The sequence below is a fragment of the Crinia signifera genome, chromosome 9 (genome assembly GCF_055691185.1).
Source record: "Crinia signifera chromosome 9, ASM5569118v1, whole genome shotgun sequence".
Lineage (NCBI taxonomy): Eukaryota > Metazoa > Chordata > Amphibia > Anura > Myobatrachidae > Crinia > Crinia signifera.
The window spans coordinates 69,984,687-70,004,605 of NC_139225.1; the positions used below are offsets into that span (position 1 = coordinate 69,984,687).

At 47.2% G+C, this 19,919-nt stretch overlaps 1 protein-coding gene across 3 annotated transcripts in view; it reads left to right on the forward strand.

Moving 5' to 3' along the window:
• Positions 1-19,919, forward strand: part of KIF4A (kinesin family member 4A) — a 73,359-nt gene that overhangs the window by 15,506 nt on the left and 37,934 nt on the right. For all 3 annotated transcript variants that reach the window (XM_083159153.1, XM_083159152.1, XM_083159151.1), the window contains exons 9-16: positions 6,576-6,751; positions 6,862-6,923; positions 15,162-15,294; positions 15,394-15,452; positions 15,550-15,655; positions 16,135-16,209; positions 18,187-18,363; positions 18,950-19,053. In XM_083159153.1, the coding sequence (XP_083015279.1) occupies positions 6,576-6,751; positions 6,862-6,923; positions 15,162-15,294; positions 15,394-15,452; positions 15,550-15,655; positions 16,135-16,209; positions 18,187-18,363; positions 18,950-19,053 (892 nt within the window). The remainder of the gene's footprint in view (positions 1-6,575; positions 6,752-6,861; positions 6,924-15,161; positions 15,295-15,393; positions 15,453-15,549; positions 15,656-16,134; positions 16,210-18,186; positions 18,364-18,949; positions 19,054-19,919) is intronic.

The following is a 19,919-nucleotide window of genomic DNA, read 5'->3' on the forward strand; positions in this document are numbered from 1 at the left end:
GTCGTTTCAGTCCTTTCGGACTCAGCGCCCCTTTCGGGGCAGAGGAAGAGGCTTCCAGTCGTCCAGAGGTTCTCGGGCCAGAGCCCTTCCTCAGGCCGCCCCAAGAGTCCAGGACCCTAAGCCCCAGCAGAAGCCGGTGGCATGACGGTTTACCAGCTTCCGTCAACAGCTTACCGGTAGGTGCCCGTCTGCTGGCTTTCAGAACCCAATGGTTCTCCCTATCGGATGATCCGTGGTTTCGCAGGGTAATCTCAGAGGGGTACCGAATTCAGTTCGAGTCCACACCTCCGGTACGGTACTTCACAACGGCCCTACCAGCATCTCAAGAAAAGAGAGTGAGCCTGCTCGAGGCTATTCGGATCTTGTTGGAGGCTCAGGTCATCATGCCGGTTCCAGCAGCTCAGAGGAGCACGGGGTACTACTCAAGCCTCTTTGTGGTCCCCAAGCCGGATGGGTCGGTCAGGCCCATTCTCAACTTGAAGCCTTTGAATCTGCTAGTCTCTTATCAACCATTCAAGATGGAATCAATTCACTCAGTAACTGCTTCCTTAGAGCCAGGGGAGTACATGATATCCTTGGATATCAAGGATGCTTACCTACACATCCCGATATGGATTCCTCTCCAAGCCTTTCTCCGCTTTGCCATAGGTCGGGATCATTTTCAGTTCAGGGCTCTGCCCTTCGGATTATCGTCAGCGCCCAGAGTATTTACCAAGACTCTGTCGGTGGTCATTGCGTCCCTCAGATGTCAGGGGGTGACCATAATCCCCTATTTGGACGATCTCCTAATCAAGGCGCCAACGAGGGAGTTACTAGAGAGTCATGCGAAATTGACCACCCAGACGCTCACCAGCCTGGGTTGGATAATGAATTTCAAGAAGTCCTCTCTAGTCCCATCCAGGAGGATCTTGTTCCTAGGTCTTTGGCTAGACACAGAGTCTCTGAGAATTTTCCTGCCGGAGGACAAGATCCAGGCGATCTTGCTCCTAGTTCAGAGGGTCTTACTTCCACAGAAGATCAGCCTTCACCTGTGTACACAACTATTAGGGAAGATGGTGGCAGCCTTCCCAGCTCTGACGTGGGGGAGGTTCCACTCAAAACCGTTTCAGTGGGATCTTCTCAGGAAGGGTGCGGGCTCGCATCTGAATCTTCACAGAAGGATCCGCTTGTCGGCCGAGGCGAGACACTCCTTACTGTGGTGGCGTCACAGGAAGAACTTGGTAGAGGGCCGTCGGTTTGCAGTCCAGGACTGGATTGTGTTAACGACGGACGCAAGCCTCCGCGGCTGGGGAGCCGTGGTGCTCCACCTCCGTCTCCAGGGCAGGTGGTGTCTTCACGAAAGTCACTTGTCCATCAATGTGTTGGAGATCAGGGCCATCTACAATGCCCTGCTGGAGGCTCAGGAATTCCTTCAGGGTCAACAAGTAAAGATCAGATCGGACAATGCCACGGCAGTCGCCTACGTAAACAGGCAGGGCGGCACGAGAAGCGGCATGGCCATGAAGGAAGTAAGGAAGATCCTTCAGTGGGCGGAGCGGTCAAGAGTAATTCTGCTGGCGGTATTCCTCCCAGGTCGGGAAAATCTGGAGGCCGATTTCCTCAGCAGGGAGGACCTACACCCAGGCGAATGGTCTCTCAACCCCGAGGTGTTTCGGGAGCTCACCGACAGGTGGGGAGTTCCCGAGGTGGACCTGATGGTGTCTCAAAAGAACCATCAGCTTGCAGCGTACGTGGCACGTACAAGGGACCCTCAAGCCATAGCGGTGGACGCTCTGTCAACTCCGTGGGAGTTCAGCTTCGTGTACCTGTTCCCTCCACTTCCACTTCTAAGCCAGGTGCTCAAGAGGGAACCAGTGCAAGCTATTCTGATAGCGCCTGGTGGCCTCGCAGAACGTGGTTTTCAGACATCCAGATAATACTGGCAGACGAGCCAGTTCGGTTGCCCCTCAGACCGGATCTACTTCTGCAGGGTCCCTTCTTCCATCAGAATCTGCCACAGCTGCATTTGACGGCGTGGCTGTTGAGACCTCGGTCCTGCGGGAGAAGGGAATTCCAAGAACAGTAATCCCGACGATGTTGAGGGCCCGGAAACCCGCCTCAGCAGCGCATTATCACAGAATTTGGCGCTCATATGCGGTCTGGTGCGAGTCAAAGGGCTGGCCATTCAGGGTCTTCAGATTGTCCCGCCTTCTGTTGTTCCTACAGAGAGGGTTGGACGGGGGTCTGAGACTGGGATCTCTTAAGGTTCAGGTCTCGGCCTTGTCCGTCCTTTTTCAGAAGAGATTGGCACTCATGCCTGAGGTGCAGACTTTCTTCCAGGGGGTTCTTCGGGTCCAGCCTCCCTTCGTACCCCCCACAGCTCCGTGGGATTTGGATTTGGTGCTGGCCTTCTTGAGGTCAGAGACCTTTGAACCGTTGGACAGGGTGGAACTGAAGTTCTTGTGCTGGAAGACAGTGCTTTTGCTAGCCCTAGTTTCAGCTCACCGTGTGTCAGAGCTTAGTGCCCTGTCCTGTAGTCCTCCGTATTTAATTTTCCATGAGGACAGAGCAGAACTGCGCACCCATTCCGGGTTTCTCCCGAAGGTGGTATCCTCATACCACATTAACCAGCCTATCGTGGTTCCGGCGTTTCAAGGAGGTTCTCCGGAGCAGTCCTTATTGGACGTTGTCCGGGCGTTACGAATTTACGTGGATAAAACAAGGTCCATACGTAAATCAGACTCCTTATTTGTCCTCTACGACGCTTTCCGCAGGGGTTGGCCTGCGTCCAAGCAGACGATTGCACGATGGATCAAGTGGACGATCCGTAGTGCATATCTACATGCGGGACAGGTTCCTCCTGCCTCGTTGACAGCGCACTCTACCAGGTCGGTGAGTACGTCTTGGGCCGCTGAGAGAGGGGCTTCGATTTCTCAGCTTTGCAGGGCGGCCACTTGGTCGTCACGAAACACGTTTGTGAAATTTTACCAGTTTGATACTTTTGCCTCTTCGGCTTCGACCTTTGGTCGGCTGGTTTTGCAGGATCCTCAGCGTTCTCCCACCCGGGGCTTGGTCTTTGGAACCTCCCCAAAGTGATTCCAGTGGTCCCTGCTGCATGTCAGAGAAAAGAGGATTTTGGTACTTACCGGTAAATCCATTTCTCTGAGATCAGCAGGGACCACTGGACACCCGCCCGGCTGCTGGATCCTGTCTGTTGTGGTTACTGTGCGGCCCGGCCCGGTGCCTGCGTGTTCAATGTATGTTAAAATTATGTTGTTTTCCTGTAACCCTTTCCTCTGGTGGGCCAATTTCCTCACTGGGGGATTGTGGGTCTTAGAGGGGAGGAGCCAGTATCCCCTAATTAATATTAAGATGTGCCTAGCTCCCAGCATTCCCAGCTCTAATACCCAAAGTGATTCCAGTGGTCCCTGCTGATCTCAGAGAAATGGATTTACCGGTAAGTACCAAAATCCTCTTATTTAAAGCGTTTGTTTTCCTTTTGCACATTACTGTTTTCCTATACGATTCTGCTAATGTAATTGTCAATCTTTTGGAGTCCTTTTAAGGTCTCCCCCTGTAGCGAGTATTACAAATAAGCTTTTTTTTATTTGAACTCAGATCTCTTGTGTACACGTTTGTGCAGCCTGTTTTCTAAAACAAACTCCCACCTAATTGGATTAACTCCTAATAGCACCTGTGTGATTAGCAAATGTTCATCTGTTTTGCTGGTTTAAACATTCGCTTTAAATTTATTGCTCTTTTTCCTGTTTGAAATAAAGGTACTCGTCTATTATGGTGCCTGTTAAGTAGTTTACATAATGCCCTATTCAGCGTAGAGTCCCTCCAGCGTAGTGTATAGCAGAACAGCGACTGACTGTGTGTACGGAGCTTTATGCAGTCAGCGTACATTGTTCATTGGCTTTCTTCTTTATTGTTCAATAAAATGCAGTTGCCAGTTAACACATGTCGTCATTACGGTTTCAGATGGATGATATACTTACTAGGTGTGAATGTTTTCTTCAAACACCCCTACTATCCACGTCCGCTTTGCATTAAGCGTACTCCCTACCTGTTCATACCCCCACTATCCACGTCGGCGTGGAGTTGATTTTACAAAGTGTGGGGAGCGCAGCGAGCCCCGTGTGGGGATGTGGATTACTTCACATGTATTCCGTGTCCGCTTGCCACCCTTCGGGATCGCCACACTGTAAAATCAACTCCACGCTGACCTGTATAGAACATTCTCTACAGCAGTGGTTCTCAACCTTGGTCCTCAAGGACCCCCAACAGTGCATGTTTTCCAGGTTTCCATACAGAATCCAAGGTGACATAATTAGCTCCACCTGTGTTTTTTTTTTCTTTTTTTAAATGTCAGTGAATGAGTGCACCTACTTGGTGACCTGAAAAACCTGCACTGTTGGGGGGCGGGAGGTGTCCTTGAAAACAGAGGATGAGAACCACTGACCTACAGCACCAGTCAGCCTCAAACAACTGAAGCCTGTACAAAGGAAACTGAGGGGGGGGGGGGGGGGGGGGGACCTCTGCTCAATAAGTGGGTTGAATCTGGGGGCTGCATGTTATGCAGCCAACATTAAAGCATACTGGACTTTGGGGGGAGAGTATTGCCCTTCTAGCCAATGGCTATACTTGTACTTCGCCAGAATCCCCTAATCAGCAGCACCTTCTTGTTAGAATATTTCTATATTGAAATTTTCACCTGGTTTCTTGTTTTTATTATCGCTTAAGGATGTAGAGCAGGCATGTCCAACATTGCCCTCCAGATGTTGTGAAACTACACATCCCAGCATGCTTTGCCACAGTTTTGCTATTCGAGAATGCTAAAACTATTGCAAAGCATGCTGGGATGTGTAGTTTCACAACATCTGAAAGGCCAATGTAGAGCAACAGTATTTGTTGCAAATGGTGGATGTTCTTAATGCACTATTGTGGTGGGTGGGTGGGTGTGTGTGTGTGTGTGTGTGTGTGTGTGTGTGTGTGTGTGTGTGTGTGTGTGTGTGTGTGTGTGTGTGTGTGTAAAAAAAAAAAAGTTTGTTGCTTATTACAGTATGCTCAATGATTGTATTTCCCTGGTCCGCTGCGGCTGCAATATTTTGGGATACTCATTCTTAAAGACCGAAAAGGAAAAAATAAATAAAGCTGCACTGGGGATCTGAGTTAAAATTTTGGTACTCTTTACCTAGAACGGCACCCATCGCGACCATCGAATGCACTAAAAAACGGGTGCGATGCGATGGCCGCGATTTCCCATAGGGACCAATGTTAAAAGTGAGATTGGACGCGATTTTAGTGTTCAATGCCTCAATGCTCGCGATTTTTCCATAGGAAACAATGTTAAATGGGCCACAGAGCCCTAATAGTCCCCCTGAAGTCTGAAATGGCCCCCACAATTTTTAAAGGCACACCACGATCAACGTGAACCCAAAGCGTGGCGAGCGCAGCGAGCCCGCGAGGGGCGGCGGTACGCGTCCTCCGACCTTTTCATACCCCCACTATCCACGTCGGCGTGGAGTTGAGAATAGAATAGTGTGGCGAGCCACCGAGCCCGAAGCGTGGCGAGCGGACGCGGATACCTTCACAGGTAAACGCGTCCCCTCGCGGGCTTCACAGGTGTCCGCGTCGCCACGGACACCTGTGAAGCCCGCGAGGGGACGCGTATAACTGTGAAGGTATCCGCGTCCCCTTTAAGACTTCAGGGGGACTATTAGGGCTCTGTGGCCCATTTAACATTGTTTCCTATGTAAAAATCGCGGGCATTGAGGCATTTAACACTAAAATCGCGTCCAATCTGACTTTTAACATTGATCCCTATGGGAAAATCGTGGGCATCGCGTCGCACCCGTTTTTTTATGTACCCGCGATGCCCGCGATTTTTTACCCCAGACGCCCGCGATGCTAATCGCGGGCGCCGTTCTAGGTAAAGAGTACCAAAATTTTTATAAACCAGTCAGTCAGCCAGTCTGATTAACAGATTACTACAGACCACATAAAATAATTAGCATATGAATAAAATCTGATAAGAGGCCGGCTCATTAGTTAGCATTTTGTTAGTTGTGGTATAGTGTCCAATGATATTAGTATGGCATAGACGCAAGGCTGTCTGTTTAATTTGCTGTATAACAGCTGTTAGCTATTTTGGATTATTTATGCTGAAATCACAGACCTTTTATATAGATATCAGCAGTTCATGTTCTCCCAGTTGCTGGTGCCTGTGACCAAGTAGCAGCTATCTCAAGAGTCCACGGGTCCCAATGGATGTAAGGCTGAAATGCTGTTCTGGTATAATAAATGCAGTTCCGCTCCCAGATGAATAATAGATCACTTCTAACGCATTTTCCCGCCTGCAGTCAGCGGCTTCCTCAGAGAGCTATGCCTGTATCTCTCTGAGGAAACCGCTGACCATAGTATTGATGATATAATTATTAAGGTGTGTATGATGCCTGCTTATTGATTAATAAGACTGATTGGTTTATTCAAAATATAACCCAGATCTCCAGCTTTATTTTTTTTGTGTGTGTGTAAAATATATAATATTGTATTATTAATATTATGATGAAACATTTTTATTCCCCCCCCAGATTCTCTGGGAGGCAACAGCCATACTCTCATGATTGCATGTGTTAGTCCTGCTGATTCTAACATGGAAGAGACTCTAAATACCCTCCGATATGCAGACCGAGCCAGAAAGATCAAGAATAAGCCTATAGTGAATACAGATCCACAGGCTGCAGAACTTCAGAGACTAAAGCAGCAGGTAAATGATTGCTTTCTCCAGGAAGGTTAACAAAGTTACGGAAAAACATTTCTGTGGAATATTCCTCTTTTACAGATTGGCTCTGCTTAAATAAAATGTATTCCTTACAGGTGCAAGAACTGCAGGTCTGTTTGCTACAGGCCCATGGAGGAACCCTACCTGTCTTTCCAAAGTAAGAATGTAAAACTTAGTTTGTTATTTCTCAGGAATTAAAGTGTTAAGGTGCATACACACTGTACAATTTATTTTATATATTGTGTATTTCTCCTTCGGGAGACATCAGGGGCCACAGCGTTACAGTGGGTAGTAAGGAGATGGGAGAGCACCAGCACCCTAGAGGTTAAACTTGAACTGCCTCCCAGGCAGCCGGGCTCCTCCCCTCCTCTACCCCGCCTCCAGGCCAGGAAGCTCAGTTTTTTCGGGTGCTGGCAGGAGCCAGATGCACCTAATAGAGGGGCTGCTATTTAGCAGCCTAACTTGATTTTTATATTTTATTTTTCATTTTTCTTTTACACTGACAGTGACAGAGCAGCAGCACTGGGGGTCTGCACAGACACCTGCGCTGCTGCTCCATCACCCGGGTCCGGAGCTGCATCGCCACTCGAGGGTGGGGACCTGCAGCGGCCCCCGGGCACTGGGGAGCCACAGCCGCCACCGGACTCCGGGGACCTGACAAAGGTAACGCGCTCCCCGCTGGGAGCGCGCGCGATTGCGCTTGCTGGGCATTGCGGCTGCAGCAGTTCGGCGGGGGGGACCGCCGACTGCGCTGACAAGCGGACGGCTGGTTCGCCACCCGCTCCCGCTGGACCACCAGGGAAACGGTTTGTGGGCAGCGGCGCCAGGTATGCGGGGCCGCCCGGTAGCGCCGGACCCCTGCCATTTTTACCTGCGCCGCATGTGGACACCTCCCTGGGGGCCATTTGTCAGCAGGGGGAGAAGGCTCCCCCCACATCAGCCTCTCCACCCGGGGACAGTAGGCAGGGAACTGTGTTTATCACACAGAGAGTTCCCGCCACTGAGATCCCTTCCTGCCTGCCTGCGACATGTGAGGAGGGACACGGAGGAGCTCATAGCCACCCGGAGTTCCACTCCTTCACTGCCAGGTCATTTGGGCATGTCCCCCCTGTACCCCTCCTTCGGGAAACTGTACAGTACTGTGCTCTGAAAGGAGCCTTGTGCCATTAATTGCATTGCCCTTGTATGCTGCATTGTTTGTTAACAGTTTAGCTGCCTGTCAGTTTAATCTGTGTTACACTGTACTATATGGCCATGTATTGCTGGTTAGGTCATGCTGACTTAACATGTGTGGAGGGACACAGAGAGCTTATCAAGCCAGTCTGGGGTTCCACTCCTTCACTGCCTGGGCTCCCCTGTAATAATCTCCTCCAGGAGTCAGGTTACAGAGCAGACAGAGTTCAAACTGTGGGCACAGCAGAGCCAAGTGCAACATTGTATCCTGTGAATTAACACCATCACTGCCTGTCGGAAGCATAAAGGACAGAGAGGATGGTGTAATGGTTAGCATTGCTGCATCACAGTGCAGAGGTCATGGGTTCGATTCCCAACATGACCCAAACTCTGCAGTTATCTGCCTGTCAGATACAAGCTGGCTGTCAGATGCAGACTGCGTTGTCTGTATCATATAGACTGCCAGTATATCCACTGCACCTGTGTATATATAACTGCACTGTATGTCTATATCACTGCTTTGTATGTCTATTACAAGCTGGCTCAGATGCATACTGCATTGTCTGTACCGAATAGACTGCCGGTCTATATCACGGCAGCTGTCTATTGTATGTATATCACTGCACTGTCTATATCACTGCATTGTATGTATATCACAGGCTGGCTGTGCACTGTGTAACACTATCGCTGCCTGCCAATGATTGCTATATGTGCCTAGTACTAGCTTACTGCAGACTGTGGGGGCAGCACAGCTCGGGTCGTGGGTTCAATTCCCACTATGACCCTAACTGTGCAGAGTTTGTACGTTCTCTCCGTGTTTTAGTGGGGTTACTCCGTGTACTCCGGTTTCTTCCCACAATGCAAAATTTAAAACAGAAGTATGCTGTGTTAGCCGTACAAATGGGCCAAATGTCTACGCCACCGCAAGGTATACGTAGTACCAGCTTACGGTGTATGGCTTGAACACTATCTCTGTTGGTCAGAGAATACTGTGTTAGCGGTACCATATAGGCTACCCGCCTATTCTATGGCATTGTATGCCTTCTATACTTGTAGTACATTGTCTTACCTGTGCTTTAGCAGCCGGTTCACAGTGCTATAATACTGCAACGTCTTCCAGGAGTACCAGTCCCAGTGACTCTGGGGCTCCGGCGCGGATGTCTTGTACATCCTGTAATGTTGGCCTATGCCCTCATTACTAGTACAGTACGGCTTATACGCAGGCTGCTACAATGCCTGGACGATGCCCACAGGTACAGCCTCCTCTAGAAAACAGGAGCCTGCTTGGGCCACGTTCTTTACTCCGTTGCCGGTGCAGCTAGTAGCAGTAGCAGCCTCATCCCTTGGCTGAGTGCTTATCTGCCTCCAGACAAGGTCCCCAGAAATGCCGTCCCCATCCTTGGCGGGTGTAGCTCCCCGCACAGTGGAAGCGCTCTGTACCTGCAGGTAGACGCAGATACCCCCGTCATCCAGACTCCTCCGTCAGCAGACACAGAGAGGAGGACACCCGGGATTAGCATTGTCTAGAGGGGACCGTCGACGACGGTATGGAAGATGGGGGGCCTGTGATAAGGTGAATCCCCCCCACCTCGTCTTGAGGTGCCGACCTTGGTCTCAGCTGTCAAATAGGTCCTTACCTTAAACGACCCCGCTGAGCCGCCTACACCTTTGGGTGTCTCCCTAGGTGTTTTCTGGGTTTATTCCGTAAATCTGTGAACTCGACTAAGGTCATCAGTTGGGAGATTCCTAACAGGAAGTTTAGCTTGCCATCGGCGGTTCCCCTTCCTTTTACCCCCTTCCACAGGAGGACATAGTCCCCTGGGAGACTGTCCCTAAAGTGGACGCACTCCTGCCCCAGGCATCTGCTTGGGTGGCTAAGGCCTTAGTTGCGTGAGCAACTTCTCTCACAGCGGACGCTGCATAAGGGGTGTCGGAGGAAACCCTGCTGCCTTCTATTGAGTATCAGGTGACACTTTACCTGGGGGTGACGGCTCTGGAAATTACACCAATCGCCTCCAGAGGGTCACCCTCGGCCATAGCTGCACACACATACCAGTGTCTGTGCTCTTGGAAGGCCTGAACTCAAAGTCCCTTTTGAGGGTTCCTTTTTATTTGGGCCAGTGCCAAATATGGGGGCCGGTTTAGATACCATTCGGCAGAGGATATCCCTTCTGGGGGATTGCCATCTGGCTCTACAGTCCAGGATCAGACATCTCCTGTCCCCCTGGCAGGTGTCTGTGCATGCCTGCGTGGGGTCCCTGGGGTTGGTGGATCGGCCTTCGAATTGGCAGAATAGGCTCAGTTCCATACCAACCCTCTACAATACTGTCCAAGGAGCAGCACGGATAGTGTAGTGGTTAACATTACTGCTTCACTGCGCTGAGGTCATGGGTTCGATTCCCACCATGGCCCTAACTGTGCGGAGTTTGTATATTCTCCCCAGACTTGCATGGGTTTACTCCTGGTACTCCGGTTTCCTCCCACAATATCCATGCCCAGAAGTTCGCCTGGTCTCCAGCAGGGCCCCCCTTTCCTGGGGGCTTCTGGACGGGACCTCGCTACTGGAGCCATGCATGCTAGCCTCCCATGTTTGGGGGGTGGTCACTTCTCAAAGGTCGTTCCAGGGTCTCTGGACCACTCTAGTGGCCCAGCCCTCCATCATCGTCCTCGAACTAAAGACAATCTTCCGGGCAGTCCGCTTGGCGGAACCCTAACTTAGGGGTTGGCCGGTGCAAGTCCACTCGGACATTGCGACAAGGGTGGCATATGTTAACCACCAGGGTGGCACTAGTTGTCAGCCCACTATGACAGAAGCATCCGGCATCTTTCAGAGATGATCCCTGCTTTTTCAGAAATTTTTATCCTGGTAGTCCAGAATTGGGTGGCGGTCTTCCTCGGCCGTCAGACCTGTGATGCCGACGACTTGACCCTCCTTAGAGTGATGTTTCAGATGCTGGTACAACGGTGGGGCCCAACCGAGGTGGCCTTGACAGCCTCTCGCCATACCCTCAAACCACCACTGTGCGGGTCCTGGTCTTGCGACCCGGAGGGGGGGGGCTTGCCTGGTAGACGCCCTGTCCGCTCCGTGGCCGTCCACACTGATGGCGCCTTTCCACCACTTTCCTCCTTTTGCGAATGTCTCGCAAGCTGAAGCCGGAGGGCGGCACATTGATTCTGGTTGCTCCACCTTGGCCCAGACGGATCTGGTTTTCGGATCTGCAGTCAGTAGCCCCTCCTATTCGCTTACCCCTGGACACAGGCATGCTCTCATGGTCCGCCTCTCTCTTTCGGCTTTGAGGCACTTGGCTTTGACGGGGTGGCTGTTGAGACCTCCCGGGTAAGACCCAGCGGGTTTCACTCCACCATGCTCAGGGCGAGGAAACCTCCCTAGATGGGGTGTACCATCGCATATGGAGGGCTTACTTTTCCTGCTGCGAACCCTACGCTTCAGATTCCGTGACTTACTACCTGGCTAGGGTTCTGTCCTACTTGCAGAAGGGTCTGGAGGCTGGGTTGCGTTGATCATCTTTAAAGGTTCGGATTTCAGCCTTGCACATCTTGTTCTGTCGACGGGTGGCCCTGTCGACGGATGTCTGTACATTCCTGCAGGATGTCTTGCATATCCAGCCTCCCTTAGTTACCCCAGTTGCCCCCTGGGATCTCTCTAATCCTGACTTCTTCAGGGCCCACCTTTTGTGCCCTTGCGGTCGGTGGACCTGTGTTGACTCGCCTGGAAGATTGTTTCCTTGTTGGCGATAGCTTTGGCCAGGGGAGTCTCTGACCTGTCAGCTCTGTCCTGTAAGTCCTTGGTTCTTGGTTATAACCGGGCGGTTTTTCCTACCGTCCCTTCTCAACTACCTTAAGTGGTGTCCGGCTTTCAGGTCAACCAGGACATTATTGTTCCGGCATTTAGACAGTCTGTTGTTACTACGGCTTGGTCCTCCTTGGACGTTGTCCGGCCGGGGCGTATTTATGTGCTATGTGCACCGTTCTAGGCTGTTGCACTAGTCAGACTCTCTCTCTCTCTTTGTACTATATGGTGTTCGGATGAGAGGGTGGCCCGCCTCTACGCAAACTACTGCCCGCTAGAGTCGCTCTGGCAGGCATATTTGGACACCTCCCTCCCGGTTCCGGCAGGGATTCAGGCACATTCCGTTAGGTCTGTGGAGGTGTCCTGGGCTGTAAGAGGCGGTGCTAAAGTTGAGCAAATTTGCAGGGCGGCGACTTGGTCGTCCGCCATTACTGTCTTGCGTTTTTACGATTTTGACACGTTTGCCTCCCAGGACTCGGCCTTTGGCCAGAGTGTGTTGGCTGCGGCACAGGCGCGTCCCCACCCATAGGTGGCTGCTTTAGGACGTCCCACTGTAACGCTGTGGCCCCTGATGTCTCCCGAAGGAGAAAATGAGATTTATGTCTTACCTGGTAAATCTCTTTCTTCGAGGACATCAGGGGCCACAGGGATCCCTCCCTGCCGCGCCTGCTTTACTTCCGTTATGGTTAAGTTATGATTATGTTATATTATCCCTCGGTTGAGGGTACTAACATGTTCAGAATGTGTTTCTGTGCGGTGCTTCTCTTCCTTCTATCTTGTCTCCTGCCTTGGCTTGTTAAAAAAAACTGAGCTTCCTGGCCTGGAGGCGGGGTAGAGGAGGGGAGGAGCCCGGCTGCCTGGGAGGCAGTTCAAGTTTAACCTCTAGGGTGCTGGTGCTCTCCCATCTCCTTACTACCCACTGTAACGCTGTGGCCCCTGATGTCCTCGAAGAAAGAGATTTACCAGGTAAGACATAAATCTCATTTTTTGCCCTTCTGAATATTAGTCAAAATATCTTTCAGTGTGTATGCTACAAATGATGATGCACGTACCCGCTGGTCGTTCATTAAGGTGGTTTGTCATCTGTGCTGGCACCTCAATTTGGGTATCTTTTAAAAATAAAAAACAAATTAAAGCCTATAGCTAAATCTTTCGTCCAGGACGCTGGGGTATTTATTTATTTATAGCTGAATATATGACCTTATACATCCTATATAAAAGTGACCTGCTCTCACCTCTATAAGGGGAATTCAAGTGAGTGGCCACTAGATGGAGCAATTCAATTATTGTTACATCATTTTGACATTCTAGCAACTTTTCAGCAATGACAGTACATCAACATTCCAGATCCTACTGCCCACCTCTTATGGGGTTCAAAGGAAAAATATTTGCAGTGTTGGTGGTTACAAGATACCAGAGAATTTGTGTAAATGCTGCTGCTAGCACAGAGTAGTGAAACCAGATAAAGCTACAATTCTCAAAACTGCATGGCACAGGGAGTGCAACATAAATGATTCATTATACAAAAAGTACATCACCTCAATCTTCATGGATATAAAGATCTGTAACAACCAACAGAAGAAACAAAAACATGCACTGCCAAGTAACCTTTATTAAATGCACCTCGAAGGTACACAAATATGCAACATTCCCCAAAAGAATATCTATGCAACAGATTGTAGTCTTCGTTGCTCTCAGTAGAAAAGAAAGCCTGCACTTTCAATTGACAAGTGAGTTTAACCGTTAAAATAAGTAAAAATCTGGTTATTCCAGTGATCGGTAGAGTTAATCTTTCCCTGTGATGGGGTTAAGTAAAATTTGGTACACTATACACAATTGTAAGACTAGAGTCCTCTTTCCTCTTGATAGGGTTAAGAAGTGTCAGATTCACCTTAGTGCACAGTAGTAGGGCTATGCAATCATTTTGTTTTGATAAATCACTCTGGTAATCATGCAAGTGGTGAAAGATAGAGGTTGTCAGGTCAGGAATCCATCTCCCTCTAGGGGTGAGCATGATTTAAAGTTTAAGAGTTCTGCAGAATGGCTGTTAGTTTAAAGCTCCTCTATCACCGTTCCTTGTGAGTCACTGCTTCCATAGATGCAGAGTGCCCAGGGGCCTACCTCATCCACACAGATCTCTCCAGTAGACCCTTCTCCATCTGGGACTGGGTTGTTACACAGATACCAGCCAGACTAGCTGTGGCACTGTAATTAAGGCCTTCACTTTTGGGTGCTTTGGTCTAACGAAGCAGCCACCCTCACCACCAATATTCCTGAGTTGAGGGCAGCCGGTTAGTTGGACTTTCCCTTACAGAGATTTAGGGGGGGTATTCAATCTGCGGGTCACGGCTGTCGAGCTTGCTCGACAGCCGTGACCCAGTCCCGTTCTCGGTCTGCTCGAGGGTTTTTCTTCTAAATTTATCAATTTTAATAATCAAAATGACAAATTAGTATAGAAAACTATTTTTCCACAAAGACCTAAATTTCATTTTATGGCTATCTATAAATAGCGGAAACTTTATGTAGAATGTCCTCATACTTGAAGAAGGGGTCCCAGGCAGTGGTGTATATTCTATCCCAGGGGAAGCCAACTCCTGTTATCGAGAGCTATTAACAGTTAATGTTTTCCAGGTCTCTGGACCTTTTAAAATGTCAGAAGTAATGAATGCACCTGTGCACCATCTAGGTGGTATGGAAAATGTGAGCTGTTGTTGGCTCTAGGGGACTGGAGTTGGCACTGTTCTATCCTCTATGATGCAGCAGACAGAAGTTTCCAATTAAAATGAGACCATTATTCCCCCCCCCCCCCCTACTGCATTGTGCGTCCTGAACTGGCCCCCGGTGCATATCTACAAAGGTAGAGTATACCAAATGCTGTACTCTATTGTATGTTGTGAGTGAACCCTCCATCCCCCACAGCCTACAGGGGTCACACTAGTGAGACAGTACTATTCCAATATCTTATTTATAAATATTGGAAAGGTAGTCCAGGCAGTGCATCACATGACACTGAGCATTGGGACTCTATATAGATTGCTGAATACCCAATATCTCAATAAAGCTTTTGCACTTTATATTCTGTGTGACCTCCTCATTTGTATATTCATATATTCCATTTGACATATCCCGTTACCTTCCTTCTACTATTGCTGCACTGTATCACCTTCATACATTGTTGCAAACCAGCCCACCCAAAGGTTTAGGGTTTGTCCCCTAACATTGCTTAAAAATAGAGTAGTGTTGTTTTTGAAAATTCCTACAACCCCCTCCCTTATTTTTTATTTTTTTTGCTACAGTTGTTTTACAGCATTGGAGAACAAATTATTGATCAGTAGATAACTATTATGACTGTGCTTTGCACCCATATTGTAGTGGCACATGGATGTTTACATTAGACCTTTCTATTTTTAGCATGGAACCATGTCAGAATTTGCAGTCTCTTATGGTGAAGACTAAAACCCTGGAAGAAGAAAATGGAAAGCTTAGTAGAGAACTGAGTGAGGCCGCAGAACAGACTGCTCAGTTTCTGGAGAAAATAATTCTGGTGAGCCCTGTAGGGTCTCTTATTGACATCCCTCGCCTTTTATTTTATTCTTTTTAAGTAATGTCGCTTTTTAATCGCTATGTGCATTGTTCCTTCCAGACTGAACAGGAGAACGATAAACTGATGAGTAAGATGGAAGAGTTAAGTCAACATGCAGCGTAAGTATTATATAAATACTAATCCGATAATGTTGAGCAATACTTTTTTTTTTTTTTTTTTTCTGTGTATTAACTTTCCTTTTAAAACTTCCATCAGATGCAAGGTTGACTTACAGCAGTTAGTTGAGACCCTCGAAGACCAAGAGCTTAAAGAAAACATAGAAGTTATTCGTAACTTACAGCAAGTCATTGTGCACCTACAGGTGAGCTGGCTATCTGTTTCTCTCTCTCCTATTTGAAATTATGGGATCCAAACCGTTGTTATCCGTACAGTAAGTATTAGGGTAATGAATGAGGGAATTGATCCTGAAATGGCACCTAGCCTTTAAAGCCTGTGATATTTAATACATTATGGATCTCTTACTTCTAGTTTCAGTATAAAAATGAATGGTAATCTGTATTACAAATGTATATTTTATAGGTGGTGGTTTTTTATTGATCAGAAAAATATATTTTGGTCCTGCATTATAATCTTTCCTGTATATTCCCAGGTGGAATTCATTCATCAATATTCCAGAATGTGTACTGTATTGCTGCTCCACCTTAATGAAACAATACTTTGGCTAAATTGGGCCCTTGTTTTTTCCTTCCTTGCTCTGTCAATTGTTCAGTTTGTAGTCCTGTGGAGCCGAATGTTTTGTAACTTCACATTCTTATCTCTATGATCCTTCCTTTCTATCAGGATGAAAGCTCAGGAATTGCTGCATCTATTGAAGCAGGTGCTGAGTGTCTCGCAGACTCTTGTCCGTCTGAAGAGGTAAGACCAGTGCCAGCGGGACTCGTGTTTGAGTATTTGAGAATAATATTAATGCAAAAGTCTATTTACGATCTTGAAATTTAATAAACTCAAGCACGCATTTGTACCTAATATTTGACACTAATATTGCAACAAATACAGTATGTCACTGCTCAAATAATAAAAAAAAAAAAACCCTGCAAGCTAAATAAATGTGTTTTATATAGCACCCCTCATAGTTCTGCACCTTTTTTCCCTCCTGTTTTACATTGGTCAGTAGCCAATTAATCTACCAGTATGTTTTTTTTTAAACTGAGGCATAAGGATGTTAACACCCAAAGGAAACCCATGCAAACACAAGGAAACAGACACTAATGTATGTAGGACCTTTATCAGAATACAAACATGATCCATTTTGGAGTTGAAGTTAGATTGGATAGGTCTATATGGCTTTGCGTGGTCTGGACCAGTTATCTCTAATAGGCGTAGATGTAAAAGGACACCCGAAAGAGTGTTAAAGTAATCCACTGTTTTTAAAACTTTATTGAAAAGCAAATGCACATTCTTGTTTGCATTTGACATTCTTGGATTTCACAAATATCATTCACAGGTGTCGAAGGCAAAGAGTCACTGTTTAATGAGTATTTAAATTTTATACTCTGCCTGAAAAATCACCTGTGGTAACTTCAACGTTCCCAATGTCTTTTGTTTCTAACTTTTATTGTTTGTGCAGGGATGGGGTACTTTTATCCCTCCAGCTATTGTTGAACTACACAGGCCAAATATCAAACTGTAGCAGGGCATGCTGGGATTACACATCAACACAAACTGGAGGGCCAAAGGTTCCCCATCCCTGCGTTAGAGTATAATCATGCCCTACTACTAAAAAATTGGGTACACACCTATACAATTTTCAGACCGGTGTTTCGTCATGGTTCATGTGGTACTTCACCGTTGGCACATACCTACAGACCCTTAAAAAAACCTGCGATGTACCGCTGATGGGTCAGATCCGATTAATTTTATGTGCGGGGGGGTTAATCTGTAGGGTCTAACCCGATGCCCACTTTACTGCGCATTAGGTTGGATTGGATGTCCATTGAGATCCAGTGAAATTGACCCGAATCTCAGGACTCCCCTATTCCTCTTACCTTCTGTCTCATCACAGTTCTGTGCTCTATTCCTTTCCTTCTATCCGCATGATTGGGGGCCAGGTATGTTTTAGGTATCATGTGCAATGAGACTTTCTGCTCCAGCCCAGGATCACGATGGTATGTGATATTTGCTGTGCAGGGTAACAGCCTGAGAACGTTCTGCCACTGGTCCCCTTACTGAACCAGAATAAGCGATGTGCTTCTTTGGGCCCGATGTATCAAGCTTCAAAAAGTGATAAAGTGGATGGTTGTTTATCGTTCTCCAATCAGCTTCTATCAGCCATTTTTCACACACACACTTGAGTGCGTCTTTCCTTTTTCTGTACTCTCTTCTAGGTTTAATCATCTGAGGTTAGAGGTTAGGAACCTGTCCTTTGCCTACAACAGATTAGCTTTTGTCAGAGCAAACTAGAACTTAATGGATCACAATTAATGCTAGGAGACATCGGCTGAGCCATGTAGTCCTTGGTGTTTCACCTAATGAAGCAGCTTTGTGAAATCCCTTTGGTCTGGCAAGAATTGGGATTTTTATACTTTGGGTAATAGTTTGCCTCTGTATTTATAGGGTGTCATGGGGTGCCACTGCCCACCCATTTGCATTCTATTTATCAGATCAAAACTTACAAATTTATATGAAGATTTGGGGTGGTGATATTGTTTCTCTTGGTTTGTTTAAAAGACCTGAAGGAAACTCCGCAAAGGATTCAAAGAAATTATTTGCTGTAAATGTATTTGTTTCATATACACGAACGCTTACATTTAAATGACATAGAAAAGAGAAGCTTTTTGCAGTTTCCGATGTAGTTTTTATTTATTTAAAAAAAAAAAATAATTTTGCTTTCAGAACCAAGACGGAGAAAAACGGTCTTCTGAAGGATTCTCCACTCATCATGCCCTTAGACAGGCACAGCTCTCCAAGGAACTGATTGAACTAAATAAGGCATTGGTGCTGAAAGAAGCTTTGGCAAAAAAGATGACTCAGAATGACAATCAGCTGGAGCCCATGCAGAGTGAATACCAGGTACGCATTTTCAAAATCACTGGTAACTGTTTTGGGTATAGGCAGGGATGGAGATAGAAGTGTGGTGGTTAATGTTGTGGGGTTTGTTTTACTTTCCCTTCAATGTTCATTTAAATACAGGGACAGAAAATAAGGGTATTGGAGGTGGATTGTGTTTTCCACTAATTTGAAAAGATCATCACATAGGCAAGTAGTCCATACACATGGAAACGGTCATTCAGATTAAAAGGAGGAGGATGGCAGCTTGTATTAGGACATAATGAGCGGGTGCTTTTTGTCCGGTGATGTACAGTTGCCAAGGATACCACTTCTTTTTAATGGGTGTCATTAGGAGCGATTGAGACATCCCAGAGTTTCTATTTCCAATTAGTAAAGAGTTTTTTTTTTTTTGTTTGTTTTTTAAATCCCTTACAAATTAGGAGGGGAAAGGATTTCCGGTTCTGGGCAATAGTGACCCTGGCTGATATTTGCAGTATATCTCAATGTCCTATTTCTTTTGTTGGCGTTGGGTTGTCTGCGTACTTGTTATGATCAGATTTTCCCACTAGTTATTGTTAATGCAGTCTTTTTTTCTTTGTGTGTGCAGAATAATATAAAAACCCTCGAAACTGAAGTAGATGCATTACAGAAAGAGAAGGAGGAGCTAATAATGGCTCTTCATTCAGCGAAGAAAGACACCAACCAAGCAAAGTGAGTCCACAGTGGTAAACTCTTTATTCCAAAAGCTGGATACACACACCTGCTGGAGATGTATGTGCAGTACTCACTAAATGATCCAATGTGTTAAAGCACAATGTATAGTTACGTGCTGCCTTTAACTACACCGTGTACAGCACATGCATTTGGGCGGTTCAATGAACGATGGATGTATACAATATTTTCTTGTTGAGCCAATCGGACTGATCCAGACCTGTGGCCGCAATTTGCAGCAGCTTGTGTTCATTTAAGACGCTACCCCCATTAGAGTGAAATCCTGTTTAGCGAACAGGTGTGTGCGACGAATCTATGCAGTGGTGCAAACATGTCCAAATCCTGTCCCATCCCAAGCATTGCACATTTGGCCGATGTGCTCATAAAAGCCCTGTCAGGGAGGATTTAGCTGGAACAGGTTTTTCTGACATATGAAATCCTGGTTCAACATGGTTGGTTAGTGAATTCCCAGGAATGAAGGGTTTTACAGCTGGAGGACAAGGCCCTTCACATCCAAAGGCTGGTTCGCCAGGTTCTGCAACCATGAAAGGTTTCCCTGCACCTGTGTGTTCCTGTTGGCAAAAATGGAGGCGGCATTCGAGGCTCTACAGTTCGGTTGGTTCCATTTTAGGCCTTTCCAACTGAATCTCCTGATACAATGGTCCAGATCTTCAATGGTTAATGCACCTGTTTCAGAAGGTGTCCCTTCTCTAGTGGCTTCAATTGCACAATCTCACAGCAAGCCGGAGTTTGTGGTTTGGTATTGCGTCATTTGTATGAAGAATGCCAGCCTAAGAGGTTGGGGTACGGTAGGTCTTGAATTTGGTTCTTTTTCTTCTTTCTTTGATCTTTTTGGAGACTATGGA